The sequence below is a fragment of the Pristis pectinata genome, chromosome 8 (genome assembly GCF_009764475.1).
Source record: "Pristis pectinata isolate sPriPec2 chromosome 8, sPriPec2.1.pri, whole genome shotgun sequence".
Taxonomy (NCBI): Eukaryota; Metazoa; Chordata; class Chondrichthyes; order Rhinopristiformes; family Pristidae; genus Pristis; species Pristis pectinata.
This window is the reverse complement of record NC_067412.1, coordinates 7,059,835-7,075,074: the sequence shown is the minus strand read 5'-3', so window position 1 is coordinate 7,075,074 and position 15,240 is coordinate 7,059,835. Positions and strand designations below refer to the sequence as shown.

Here is a 15,240-nt window from a genome sequence, read left to right as displayed (position 1 = left end):
GTGTCGCCACCCTTCCGGCGTCAACATAGCATGCCCACAACTTCCTAACCCAGACGCCTTTGGAATGTGGGAGGAAACCGGAGCGCCCAGGGGAAACCACGCAGTAACAGGGAGAACATGCAAACTCCACATAGACAGCGCCCAAGGTCAGGATTGAACCCAGGTCTCTGGAGCTGCGAGGCTGCAGCTCTATGGGATCTTTCCTTTTGTGGGAGAATCTACAACCAGAGCTCACTGTTTAAACACAAGGAGACATCAATTTAATGAGACTTTTTTTTTCCCTTTGAGGGTCATGAGTTTTTGGAACTCTTCCTCAAAAGGCAGTGGAAGCAAAGTCTTTGAATAGAGTCAGAGGGTCATACAGCACAGAAACAGGCCCTTCGGCCCAACTGGTCCATGCCGACCAAGATTCCCACCTAAGCCAGTCCCATTTGCCCGCATTTGGTCCAGATCCCTCTAAACCTTTCTTATCCATGTACCTGTCCAAGAACCTTTTAAATGTTCATAATGTACCTGCCTCAACCACTTCCTCTGGCAGCTCGTTCCACATACTGACCACCCGTTGGGTGAAAATGTTGCCCCTCAGGTTCCTATTAAATCTCTCCCCTCTCACCTTAAACCTGTGCCCTCCAGTTCTTGATTCCCCAACCCTGGGAAAAAGACTGTGTGCATTCACCCTATCTACGCCCCCAATGATTTTATACACCTCTATAAGATCACCCCTCATTCTCCTACACAACAGGAAAAAAGAAGACTCAACCTCTCTCCATAACTCAGACCCTTGAGCCCTGGCAACATTCTTTTAAATCTTTCCAGCTTAATGGCATCTTTCCTATAGCAGGGTAACCAAAACTCAACAAAATATTCCAAATGCAGCCTCACCAACAGCTTGTACAACTGCAGCATAACATCCCAACTTCTGTACTCCATGCCCTGATTGATGAAGGCCAGTGTGCCAAAAGAATATTCTTCAAGGTAAAGATGGAGAGATTCTTGATATGCAGGGGGTGAAAAGTGGTGGGGATAGGCAGGAATGCAGAGTTAAGGTTACATTTAGATTGGCCACAATCTTATTAAACAAGAAAGCAGGCAAATAACGGGCAAATTGGATTAAAGTGGGCAAATAACCTACTGCTCCTGGTTTATATGTCTGTCAATAATATTGGGATATTATTGGGATAACTTGTCTTGCATACCTATTGTACAGGTCAATTCATTACAAAGTGCAGTTACATTGAGTTGGTACAGAGTGCATTGAGGTAGTACAGGTAAAAACAATAACAGTACGGAGTCAAGTGTCACAGCTACAAAGAAAGTGCAGTGCAGGTAGACAATAAGATGCAAGGTCACAACAAGGTAGATTGTGAGGTCAAAGTCCATCTCATCGTATAAGGGAACCGTTCCATAGTCTTATCACAGTGGGGTAGAAGCTGTCCTTGAGCCTGGTGGCACGTGCCCTTAGGCTCCTGTTTCTTCTACTTGATGGAAGAGGAGAGAAGAGAGAATGACCCGGGTGGGTGGGGTCTTTGATTATGCTGGCTGCTTCACCAAGGCAGCCAGAGGTATAGACAGGTTCTCATTTAACATCTCCCATTAAAGATGGTTCTTCCAACACTCCAGCATTCCCCCATGGATTGACACTCCCAACACACTGCCAGCTCCAGAGCTTGAACTCACAACTGTCCCACTTGGAGGCGTGTAGTTCCAGCGAAATTACGGCCAACTCTTGGAATTCAAGGGGCGTGTAAAACATTAAATCAGTGATTTAATGTTTTGCACGCCCCACTGCTGGCTGGATATTAAACTTTTGACTATCCTCCTATGTGACTGTTTATCTAACATCAAGTCAATCCTTGGATAAACAGGGAGTTTCCTTCAATTCAAAAATCTGCCATTATTTTCAGCTCCTGTCAAAAACTCTGCATGCTAGTCCGTCCCCACCCAATGCCATTCCCTTAGCCCAACTACATCCTCTTCCTTGCTCATCTCCTTTGCCTCAGAGTGCAGCTGGGGAAGTCTTGCTATAAACCTACACACACCACACCTAGAGTTTGGTCTCCTTATTTAACGGAAGGATATACTTGCTCTGGAGACAGTTCAAAGAAGATTCACTAGACGGATTCCTTGGTTTAAGTCAATACCTCATGAGGAAATATTAAGCTGATTGACCCCATTCTCTTAGAAGAGGTAATCTCATTAAAACATACAAGTTTCCAATGGGAGTTTACAACAAAGATACTGTGAGGCTGTGTTCTCTGATGAGGGAATCCAGCTAAAGTTGCCCATAAAGAAGCCCGTTTGAGACACGAAAGAATTTCTTCTGCGAGGGTCATGCATGTTAAGAAATCCCAAAGATGCCTAAACATGGATTACTTAACATCATCAACCAGATTGGTGGGGCCATAGTCTCCATCGTTCAAACAGAACACAGACAGCTGATTTGGGCATGAGTGTATCAGATTGTTCAAGGATAGTTATGGATAAAATGTGGAAGAAGGACTGCCAATTTGTGCAAAGCAAGCTCCCACAAACAGCAAGTTGATAAATGACCCATTCCCAGAGGCATTGGATGACAGATCTCTGCTCTTCCTCTAACAGAGTTGTAGGTCAGCTTAAAAGGTCTTGGTCTGATGTCACATCCAAAGAAACTGCACTTCCAACAATGCTTCTGTCCCTCTGAACAGCTCAAGTGTCAGAATCAGGAGTCGACCAATCGAGACCGAGTTGAGGAGGAATTTCTTCCCACAGAATCTTTGGAGTCTGCTACACCAGAGAGCTGGAGACGGAATCAGTGGATCTTTTCACGACCAAGATAGACTACCTTTTGGACTACAGGGGCATGAGCGGTAATTGGGACAGGCAGTAGCTGAGACCAAGATAATCAAATAAATAAATAAAATCAGATACAGCACAGGAACAGGCCCTTCAGCCCACAATGTCTGTGCCAACCATGATGCCAAATTAAACTAAACCCTGCATACACATGGTCCATGTTGCTCCATCTGTCTAAATACTTCTTAAATATTGCTATCATATCTGCTTCCACCACTTCCCCTGGCAGCCCATTCCAGGCACCTGCTACTCCCTGGATAAATAAAATTGCCTCACCAATCTCCTTCACACGTTTCCCCCCTCTCACTTTAAAGCTGTGCGCTCTGCTTTTTGACATTTCCACCCTGGGAAAAACAGACAGTCTACCTTATCTATGCCCATCATAATTGTATACATATCTATCAGGTCGCCCCTCAGCCGCCAACGCTTCAGAGAAAAAGTGCTTTGCTTTTGGTTCTACTGAATGGCAGAACAGACCATGGAGCCCATTCATGTTTCAATTTCTTACGTGCTCAAACAACACCGGGACTTTTAAAAGTTAAAAAAAAGATAGCAGCCAATATTCTGGATGTGGACCACAACTAAGAAAAGAGCCAGCTTCATTTCCAACAGCAAACACGAGTTTGGAATTCTACCAGAACAGTGCAAACAATTAAGTCATAATGAGCAGTTCACCTTGGTACACACATATCAGCACACAAAGGATCCTGGTTCCACCTGGATGGTTCAGTGTTTTAGGGACAATCACACATCACAGAGCAACTTAATTAGATTCACAATAGCCAGGATTATTATTGGAGTATAACTGTGGTGGAAAAAAAATTTGTCGGATGGGAATCAATACCACAGGTAAGAAAACATGTAAAAGTAGAACGCTTAGCTCGTTTCTATAGAACTAAAAGCAAAGCCCAGTGGCCCTTTATTTTTTGTAACAGACAACAACCCAGACAGGGGAGACTGGAAGGATGATAATCGGTCATAACAATACATTTGATTATTGCAACAAGCGATAGATGCCAAACCAAATAATTCAGTAATTGAGGTAATTAGTTGCAGAGCCACCCAACAAACTGATCTCCCAGCCTGTTCCGATCTTATAGAAATTATCCTAGTCAGTGAACAGTTGGACAAGTTTACTGCTTATGCTTAAAATATAGCCGAACTTCATTACCTCTACATCACTGGCATTTGGTGAAGCACATGGAAAAAAAAAGTGCACTAATTCCACATCAAAACTTGCTAAATTAGTCAGAGTCACCTGAGAATTGATGGTTTGCCAAATGCGGTTGCAGAATTTAATAGCACATTCTACACTTGCTCTGTCGTTGGCCAGACTACTCAAGCCAAACACCAGTTATTATAGTAGAACATCACAAGACATTGATAACTTAAAAGATACAACTTACAGAAAGGACGTGCATTTCTACAGCGTCTTTCACCGCAAAGTGCTCCTCTGCCATGGAAATATGTTGGAACAGTAAGAAGGCTATTGTTTTAGTTTTAAGTTTTTGTTTCAAAAGTGATTCTCTCACAGGATGCAGTCATCACCAGCAATGCTGAAATATATTGCCCCTCCCTAATGATCGCTGGGCTGTGAAGGCAGTTAGGAGCCAACGTACATGCCACCGACAGGCCAGACTGGGCAAGGACAGTGGATTTCCTTCCCCAAAGGATATTAGTAAACCAGGTGGGGTTGTTAAAATAAAATGTCATTTCAATAGTCCCATCGTAATCTTTACTTTGCATTCCACAATTTAATTACAAAATGTTTTACACAAGTGGAACAATTTCTTAAATGTACTTATTGAAAGCACCGAGTTGGCATGGCAAGATTCAAACTCAGATGTACAGCTAGCTCCTACAACAAGCAATGTTTCTTTATTTAGCAATGTTAGACCATAAGACATAGGAGCAGAATTAGGCTGTTTAGCCCATTGAGTCCGTTCCACCATTCAATTGTGGCTGATTTATTTTTCCCCTCTCAATCCCATTCTCCTGCCTTCTCCCTGTAACCTTTGACGCCCTTACTAATCAATAACCTATCAACCTCCGCTTTAAATACATCCAATAACTTGGCCTCCACAGCCCTCTGTGACAATGAATTCCACAGATTCACCACCCTCTGGCTAAAAAAATTCCTCCTCATCTCTGTTCTAAAGGGACGTCCTTCTTTTCAGAGGCTGTGCCCTCTGGTCCTAGACTCTCCCACCACTGGAAACATCCTTTCCCCGTCCACTCTATCCAGGCTTTTCAATATTCATAGGTTTCAATGAGATCCCCCCTCATCCTTCTGAACTCCATCGAGTACAGGCCCAGAGCCATCAAACACTCTTCAGATGTTAACCCTTTCATTCCCAGGATCATTCTCAAACCTTCTATGGACCCTCCCCAATGCCAGCAAATCCTTCCTTAGATACAGGGCCCGAAACTGCTCACAATACTCCAAATGTGGTCTGACCAACATCTTGTGAAGCCTCAGCATTGCCTCCTTGCTTTTATATTCTTAGTCCTCTGGAAATGAATGCTAACATTGCATTTTCCTTCCTTACCACAGACTTAACCTGCAAGTTAACCTTTAGGGAATCCCGCATTAGGACCCCCAAGTCCCTTTGCAATATCCAATTTCTGAATTTGCTCCTAGCTTAGAAAATAGTTTATGCCTTTATTCCTTCTACCAAAGTGCATGACCGTACACTTCCCTACGCTGTATTCCATCTGCCACTTCGTTGCCCATTCTCCCAACATGTCAAAGTCCTTCTGCAGACTCCCTGCTTCCTCAACAATACCTGCCCCTCCATCTATCTTTGTATCAGCTGCAAACTTGGCCACAAAGCCCACAATTCCATTATCCAGATCATTAACATATAACGCGAAAAGTAGCTGACATAACACCGACCCCTGCAGAACACTAGTCACAAGCAGTCGACTGGAAAAGGCCCCCTGTATTCCCACTCTCTGCCTTCTGCCAGTCAGCCAATCTTCTATCCACGTTAGTACCTTTCCTGTAATACCATGGGCCATCTTGTTTAGCAGCCTCATGTGCGGCACCTTGTCAAAGGCCTCCTGAAAATCCAAGTAAACATCCACTGACTCTCCTTTGTCTATCCTGCCTGTTACTCCTTCAAAGAATTTCAACAGATTTGTCATTTCCCCTTAAGCAAACCATGCTGATTTTGGCCTATTTTATCATGTTGACTGAGGGATAATTATTGGCTATGACACCAGGGAGATGTAGCCTGCTTTTTGCCAAATCCATGTCCTAGGATTGTTTCAACGTCCACTGTGTGGGGGTCTGTTTAATTGTTCTTCTAAAAGTCAGTACTTCAGGGACTCCACTGAAGCATTAATCTTGATATGCATCCAGAATGGAGCTTGAACCCACGGCCTCCTTGCTCTCTCACCATGAGGGAGAACTGTTACTTATCAATGCACAGGATGTCACACTGCTTTCAAAACAGACTGCTGTTCATAGAAACTGTTAGTTCCCCAAAATATTATGTTTGCAAGAGCCATGGTGACACAATATGCTAAGAGGCAGATCTCTGGAAAACACTACATAAAAGGGGGGGGTCACAAGACACTGGAAACTGGAGCAAAAAACAAACTGCTTGAAGAACTCAGCAGGTCAGGCAGCATCTGTGGAAGGTAATGGACAGTCAATATCTCGGTTCGAGACCCCTCATCTCAGCCCAAAAAAAGTTGGCTGTCCACTTCCCTCTACAGATGCTGCCTGACCTGCTGAGTTCCTCCAGCAGTTTGGTTTTTTTTTAAAACTACATAAAGGGTGCACAGCAGAGGAAGGGATAAAAGCAGAAGGATTATAAAAATACCAAGTGAAGAAGCCATCTCTGCTTTTTATTTTTAAAAAGCCATTACGTCACAGTTACACAAGTCCGTAAAGACTCAGAAAGCAAAAATCCTTTAGGAAACCTCAGCACTAATGATAACTTGACACTGCTCCCTTTCTCTCTCTTTAAATCTTTTTCAGAAGCTCAGAGACCATGTGACAACATTCTTTAACAGTAATCAGCTTGTGAAAAACAATATGAACACAAATGGCTCAAAACATACAGTACTGGAAACTTGGAAAGCAAATTTCTTCTGGGCCCATTCCAACTAAAATTCAAAATTCCACACACAAAAAAAAACTTTGAGTGAAGTAGCTCTGTCCCAGATTTGCAGCATCCTGAAGAGATCTGCACAGGCACTGCCAGCAAGTTTAGTAATACTGATGCTTACCATACATCTATTCAAAGAAAACTTAAAAAGAAATAATCTTGAGAGGTGCACACTGTGCATTAACAGCTGATGTTTATTTAATGTCTTTAGCACAGCAAAATGTCCCAGGACAGTGCATGGCACACTTAACGATAATGGTTACTGACTAATATTAGGACAGGTGACCAATAACTTGGTTAAAGAATGAAAATCAAAAACAAAAGATACGATTTCTTTATTAGTCACACGTACATCGAAACACACAGTGAAATGCATCTTCCCGCGTAGACTGCTCTGGGGGCAGCCCGCAAGTGTCGCCACGCTTCCGGCGCCAACATAGCATGGCCACAACTTTCTAACCCGTACGTCTTCGGAACGTGGGAGGAAACCGGAGCACCTGGAGGAAAACCACGTAGATACGGGGAGAACGTACAAACTCCTTACAGACAACGGCCGCAATTGAACCTGGGTCACTGGCGCTGTAATAGCATTACGCTAACCGCTACACTACCGTGCCTGCCCACGGTGCAGCAGATACTGTAACTCTGAAATAAAAAATTTTCAGCAACAGTGAAAGAAGAAACTGTTAACGTAGAACAGTACAGCACAGGTCCTTTGGCCCACGATGTCTGGGCCAAACACGATGTCAAATTAAACTAAATCTCTTCAGCCTGCACATGATCCATATCCCTCCATTCACGTGTCCATCTAAAAGATCAGGGACCTTTCTTCAGAACTGCAAAAGAGAGGTGACTCAAAAGGTAGATTCTACCTTAAAGGAGAGATGTAGAATGGAGAATTAGTGAATTCCAGAGACTGGCACTGAAGCAGCTTAAAATTAGCAATTAAAGCAATTAACTTCCAGGATGATTGTGCCAGATTGGTGGATTTAAGGCTGGAGGAAGCAGAGGTTGGGAGGGACAAAGGGTTTACAACCTTTAAATTCCATTCTTGTAAGTGTATTGGACAGAGAATGGGAAAATTACTTCAATGTATGTCATGCTAAAAATGCAATCAAAATATCAAGGAAGTGCAGAGCCAACACTGATGAATGGAAAGACAGGGTGTTCCCTCTCAAAGGGAAAATACTAGCAGGAAGGGATTACTCTAGTCATGCCTGGTATGTAACTTCCCCTTTCTTCTCCTCCATTATCAAGAGTGAATGACTCCCAGTCCACTGATAAACTGATAAACTGATAAACTGATAAAAATAGCTTGGGTCAATTATCCTCCTCTCTCACCTACTCATCAGCACATTTCCTTCTCATTCAAAGCATAAAATTCACAAGGAAACGATATTCTTAAATTCACGCTCCATGTTACATGCAGCATATCCATGTATGGTACATACAGGAGTTGGACATGTACATGGGTTAAGGTAGGCAGCTATAATGGTATCCCTACAAGAAACAGGTGCATGTATGCACACACCTCACTTCCCTATGGGCTTTGTCCAGAATTGGACATTATCAATTTCCCGCACTGGACATCTACAACCCAAGGACAACATTATTCCGAACATACCTCAGTCAGCAGGAGATACAAACCAGTGAGAAGAACTTACATTATATCACTAAGGAAGTACACTGGTGGATTGTTGACAATGAACATTTATCTTACAACAGCAAGGTTTAATCATAAAGTGCATGCATTTCTCCCCATCTGTATATATGCTCTCCCTGATAGTACTACATTTTCTACTCAAATGTTCTTGCTCCATATTTGGAGAAGTTTCTTCAAGATTTTTCCTTGTCTGTCTGATGCACTTGCCCTGTTTTACTTGGACTGCACATTGCAAACCACTTACTTTGCTCCTTTGAAGGCTGTGATTGTATCAATACAGTACAATACCGCTTGTTGTCTTGTTAATGCTTGGGTTTTAGATAACACAAGAAAAAACATGGGGAAGCAGCTACAATGGGTACATTTGATAAAGGACAAGTTCCTTTAAATATATTCCAAAGCCAACTGGAGGTTCAAAAATCACTAGAGAAAAGAGCACTGAAAAACAAAGTCCATAATTACCCAAAATCTTGGTGATCTTTCAATGAATTTCCTACCTTCCTGTTCCCATCAATGGACCTGTTGGATAACCTTGTGGGCTCTCCACTGCTTATTATTACTTGCTGCTTCCACACCTGCCCGTTGTCCTTGGAGTTGTCTGGAGTGAGATTCTGATCATAGTCCCCCGTGCCAGCAAGGTGCTGGTTTCGCAAGTATTCATCCGTCTCCTTGTCCACCACCAGCAGCCGTGTTTCATGCTCCATCGCTTTGATCCGCTGCACAACCTGGTGAAGAAAGTGGTTACAACCTTTCAACAAATGCTCATCAGCCGTGACAAGGCCTCAAACGTTAAGCACAGAGGCACATCAGAACATTCCAACTGGAAAAGTCATTGTCATCATGACTGCCACAGGTCGATAGGGTTGTTAAGAAGGCATATGGTGTGTTGGCCTTCATTAGTCAGGGGATTGAGTTCAAGAGCAGCGAGGTGATGTTGCAGCTCTTTAGAACTCTGGTTAGACCACACTTGGAGTATTGTGTTCAGTTCTGGTCGCCTCATTACAGGAAGGATGTGGAAACTTTAGAGAGGGAGCAGAGGAGATTTACCAGGATGCTGCCTGGATTGGAGAGCAGGTCTTATGAGGGTAGGTTGAGCGAACTAAGGCTTTTCTCTTTGGAGAGAAGGAGGATGAGAGGTGACCTGATAGAGGTGTACAAGAAGAGGCCTAGATCGAGTGGAGAGTCAGAGACTTTTTCCCCAGGGCGAAAATGGCTAACACGAGGTGACATAAGTTTAAGGTGATTGGAGGAAGGTATAAGGGGGACGTCAGGGGTAAGTTGTTGTTGTTTGGGTTTTTTTTACACACAGAGAGTGGTGGGTGCGTGGAACGCACTACCAGCAGAGGTTGTGGGGGCAGATACATTAGGGACACTTAAGAGACTCTTAGACAGACACATGAATGATAGAGAAATGGAGGGCCATGTGGGAGGGAAGGGTTAGATAGATCTTAGAGCAGGATAAAATGTCAGCAGAACATTGTGGGCCGAAGGGCCTGTACCGTGCTGCAGTGTTCGATGCTCTATATGTTTACAGACCAGTGAAGCAGCAGTACAGGAGGTGCACTGCACAGTTGGCGTGGCAACTTTTGGAAAAGACATTCAATCTCTTGGGTGAATGTACAGAATTACTTCAAAGACGAGGGTTATCATCGTGATTGGCTCTCCTTAATTCTCCTGAGGAATAGGTTAACGGAAAATAATTATTGACTCTCAAAACAGGAAAGGAGTTACCAGCAGGTGAAACAGAACTAAAACTGGGGTTGTTGCGTCTATATCTAGTGCTTCCTCTCACACAGGGACTCAGTAACACTGACCATCCATTACCTCCCAACGGTATCACCCAGACTCAGAGGATGGCACTAACAAATTTGTAACCATTTCTAGTTATAAACCATATGGGCTCAGAAGGGTTTCTTTAAGATCAGCAGGCAGTCTGTAGATCATTCATGGTATAGTACTTTCTTGTGGTTAAAAAGTTTAAAATAAAATGGAATTGGCCAACATCTTGAGAGACTCCCTGTAAATGGGAATCACATGACCAAGCATCTCATACAGGCTCCTATTCACCAAACCTCCCAAAGACCCCTTTCATAATGGGCTGACTCTACCTTTTGGTAGAGACAGCCCATTATGTTATTGCAGAACACATTCTGTTTAAATAAAATATGACAAAATATAAAGACACTCCTAATCCCACCCACCCAACCTTATCTGCATTAAATCACAGCAAGTTAAAACCCCCAGATGACTGGGCTGAAGTTCATGCAACTGGATAGTCACACCGATTAAACTAAAATGTACTAAAGCTACTGGTCGCAGGGTTTCACTGCAGTGCTCTCTATTTCAATGCATTTCTCAGTACGATCAAAAAATTGCATCAATTCCAAGACAGGTTTTACTGCACTGTGATACACATTTGATCTCAGTATTGAGAAAGATGTCTTGATCATTTGAGACTCATGGTATAGCCAGAGTTCATTTTTGCTATATTTTAAGAATCAAATTTCTCAAAACATTTCATTTGATTGTGACACTATGCCACATCTCACAGATCAAAATGATCTGAAAATGAATCTCTCAAGCTTTGGATGAGGCAGTAGAAAATCAAGTGAAGGTTTGAACATGTTACAGCTTTGCAAAACAAATCTGAGCATCTGCCATTAGATAAGGAACCCCTTCCTCAATAAAATATGTTCAGTGACCCATTAAAGTCATCAATGCCTTGTAGTAGCTTAAGTGTTCATTTAATAAACTATACAGGAAATTATGGGAGACGTTCATAAAGTACCTTCCTCACTACCATTTATTGATGCTTTGTAACCAAGCTAGTTGGGTAATGTCATCTAAATCTTGTACCTTTACTTCCTCCACATCTTCATCCTACTTGTAAACTTGGGGAGGGTGGGGTCAAAGGAACAAGGAAAGCTCTTTTTGATAATTTCTGGTTACACTCTGGGTTCACATCCAGATTCAAAAATCAACAGCAACACTCCGTAGGAAGCACAGTAACTAGGGGATACTGCACAGTTGAATCGGCAATTTTCTTAGGTTAAACCTCTTGGATTGTTTCGAAGAGGATGGTTATTATCGCCAGTGAACCGTCCCTCAAGATTTGCAAGGATGTTACCAGGACTGGAGGGCTTGAATTCCAAGGAGAAACTGGATAGGCTGGGGTATTTTTTTCCCCTGGAGCATAGGAGGCTGAGGGATGACCTTATAGAGATATACGAAATCATGTGGGGCATAGATAAGGTACCTGTTCACAGTCTTTTTCCCAGTGTGAGGGAGTCTGAAACCAGAGGGCATATGTTTAAAGTTGAGAGGGGAAAATTTAAAAGGGACCCGAGGGGCAACTTTGTCCCCCTCCACACAGAGGGTGGTAGGTATACGGAACGAGTTGCCAGAGGAGGTGGTAGAGGCGGGTACAATTAAAATGTTTAAAAGGCATTTGGACAGGCGTAAAGATAGGAAAGGTTTGGAGGGACATGGGGCAAATGCAGGCAAATTTGTCCTTGCCAACCAAGATGTCTACCTGAGCTAGTCCTTGCTGAGATAGGCATCTTGGTCTGCAAGGAGAAGTAGGGTCAAAGGGCCTGCTGCTTCCACGCTGTATAACTATGACAAAGGATTTAAGAAATAGAAGCCAGAATATCACGCAGATCCACCATTCAGTGAGATCATGGCTTAACCTGCACTTCAACACCTTCCCCAGTCAGTCTCGCCTTATAACCAAGCATCTAGTGATCCCAGCACTGATATACAAATATCCACAGCCCTCTTTGCATTTCAGTCCGAAAATGACCAACCCCTTCAACCCCAACTCAAACTCACCAGCCCCAGGAGTCAGCCTCTCAGTGTCTGCCTTGTCAATTTCTCTCAGCAGGGGGCACACAACAACAACATGTCCATGATACATCCCCCAATGTGATGGAGAAACTATGTGCATACACTGTGTGTATAAGCTTACATTGAATTATTGAAGTGAACTATACACAGTGAATTATTGGGGGGGGGGTGGGAAGAAGGGGGGCTTTGGGGGTGGGGGGGGGAAGGGAGGCAACAGTCACTGCCTACACTCCCCCCTCCCAATGTACACACCCTCTCTCAGTATCACCTTTGCTTCAATGAAATACCATCTCATTTTCCTAAATTCCAGAGATTTTGGGACAATCTTACTCACTCTCTCATTGGTCAACCCCTCATCCCGAAAATCAATCCAGCGAGTTCACACCTCACTGACTCCTATATTTCAAATACAGAAGCCAAACTGCTTTACGCCGATCTCACCAAAACCCTGCAGCATCGCAGCAAGACTCTCTACTCCTGCACTCAAACCCTAATGCAATAAACCCTATTCATGAAGCAGACCCCCCATTCACTAATGCATTCCCGCTCGTGGGAGCTCAGTGTGACCAAATTGCAAGAGACAAATGATAGCCCACCACCATTGGATGTTCAGCACATCTGGCACCCTAAAAGGTGGGGAAAGAAGATATAGAAACACAAGCCTGTGTGGAGTAATCCAGCATGGAAACAGGTCCTTCAGCCTAACTCATCAATGGTGTCCATCCAGCTAGTCCCCTATCCCTCTAAACCCCTCCTATCCATGTACTTATCCAAATGTCTTTTAAATCATTGTTATTGTTTTACCTTTTACTACCTTGAAGCACTGTGTAACGAATTGATCTGTACGAGCAGGACGCAAGGCAAGTGTGTGTGTGTGTGTGTGTGTGTGTGTGTGTTTTTCAAGACCCATGGTTACAATTTCATTACCCCTCTCTCTATCCCTCCCCCTCCCTCTTTCCTTCCCTCCTCACCTCTCTCTTCCTCCTCACCCACCCTCCCTACCCCTTCCCCATCCCTCTTCACCCCCCTCACCACCCCCACTCCCTCCCCACCCTCCTCCACTTCACCTCCCCTCCCTCCCCTTCACCCCCCACCACCTCCCCTCCCACTTCACCCTCCTCCCCCCAACTTCACCTCACCTCCCCTCCACCTCCCCCTCCCCTTCACCCCCCACTTCAACCCCTCCCTCCCCCCTCCCCACCCCTTTACCCCTCACTTCACCCCTCTCCACCCCTCGCCCTCTTCACCCCCTCCCCCTCACCTCCCCTCCCCCTCTTCACCCCCTCCCCCTCCCCCCTACCCCTTTACCCCTCCCTTCACCCCTTTACCTCTTTCACCCCCTCCCCCTCTTCACCTCCCTTCCCCTCCACCCCCCTTCACCTCCCCTCCCCCTTCACCCCCTCCCCCTCTTCACCTCCCCTCCCCCTCCACCCCCCCCTTCACCTCCCCTCCCCCTCCACCCCCCCCCTTCACCTCCCCACCCCCTTCACCCGGATCTCTCTTCGCCCTGCATGGCTCCGTCTCGACCCCACGACCCTCTTCACCCTCCCTCTCCAACCCACCTCGCTCCCTCATCATCATCATCACCCCCCTCTCCACCACACCCTCCCCCCAGCAAACATTACAACCAGAGGCGCTGGTTACCTGGTGATGAGTCTCCTTCTCCACATTGTGCCCGTTAACTTCAATGACCCGGTCTCCTGCGCTCAGCCCCGACGCCTCTGCGGGAGAGCCGGGCTCCACTTTGCGGATGTACTGCCCGGGTTTCCCCCTCTCGCCGTGCAGGTGAAAACCATAACCACTCTCCTCTTTTATCATATGGCACAGGCGCGGTTTGAGGTGATCCTTCGCCATCCCTGAGGCTCGGATACTTTTAACCCCCCGTTGCAAATTTCACCGGAGGCAATCTCCCTCCCTTCTCCCTGCGTCCGGACCAGTTCAGCTTTGGTCTGCCTGCCCGCACTGGCGCCGAGGTGAGTCTGTGCCCCTGGACTGCGCCCACCAAACCGGAGTTAAATTCCCATCGCCGGCGCCACACCGAAGCTCAACTCGTTTAAATTTCCTTGGAAACTTCCAGCTCCTGGTCTGTTCCAACCAAGTGCAATCAAAGCAAATCCGCAGAAACCAGCCCTCTGCTCCCACCAACCCCCGCCCCCTAACTATGTACTCAAACAACAACAAAAAGATTTTAAAGTAAGTTCATCTATTCTATAAGACTAACTCGCACGGACCGAGTACACTGCAGCCGAGCAGGCCAGCGATATAAACAATGACACTGGGTCTTGCTGCAAGTTTTGTTACTGGATCCCTGGGCTGGAACTGACTGCCACCTACCGAACGCCAAGGGCATGGAGAGTATGCGCCAAATTCGCCCGACAGCCCGATTCGTAGAACATTACAGCACGGTATAGACCCTTCAGCCCACAATGTTGTGCTGACATTTTATCCTGCTCTAAGATCTATCTCACCCTTCCCTCCCACATAGCCCTCCATTTCTCTATCATTCATGTGTCTATCTAAGAGTCCCTTAAATGTCCCGAATGTATTTGCCCCCACCACCACTGCAGGCAGTGCGTTCCACACACCCACCACTCTCTGCGTAAAAAAAACTTACCCCTGACATTCCCCCTTATACCTTCCTCCAATCACCTTAAAATTATGTCCCCTCGTGTTAGCCATTGTCGCCCTGGGAAAAAGGTCTCTGACTGTCCACTCGATCTGTGCCTCTTCACTTCAAATCCTTTCCCACTTTCCCGCTGCGTTTTGTTGCAAGAGTCTTCC

General features: G+C 45.2%; 1 protein-coding gene across 3 annotated transcripts in view; it reads right to left on the bottom strand.

Moving 5' to 3' along the window:
* Nucleotides 1-14,791, bottom strand: part of LOC127573125 (Na(+)/H(+) exchange regulatory cofactor NHE-RF2) — a 133,222-nt gene extending 118,431 nt beyond the window's left edge. The window contains exons 1-2 of one of the 3 annotated variants that reach the window (XM_052021051.1): nucleotides 14,104-14,791; nucleotides 9,111-9,338 (exon numbers count right to left, since the gene is read on the bottom strand). In XM_052021051.1, the coding sequence (XP_051877011.1) occupies nucleotides 9,111-9,338; nucleotides 14,104-14,313 (438 nt within the window). In that variant the 5' untranslated portion in view covers nucleotides 14,314-14,791. The remainder of the gene's footprint in view (nucleotides 1-9,110; nucleotides 9,339-14,103) is intronic. The other 2 variants (XM_052021050.1, XM_052021052.1) reach the window with 2 other exon arrangements.
* Nucleotides 14,792-15,240: the final 449 nt, after the last annotated feature.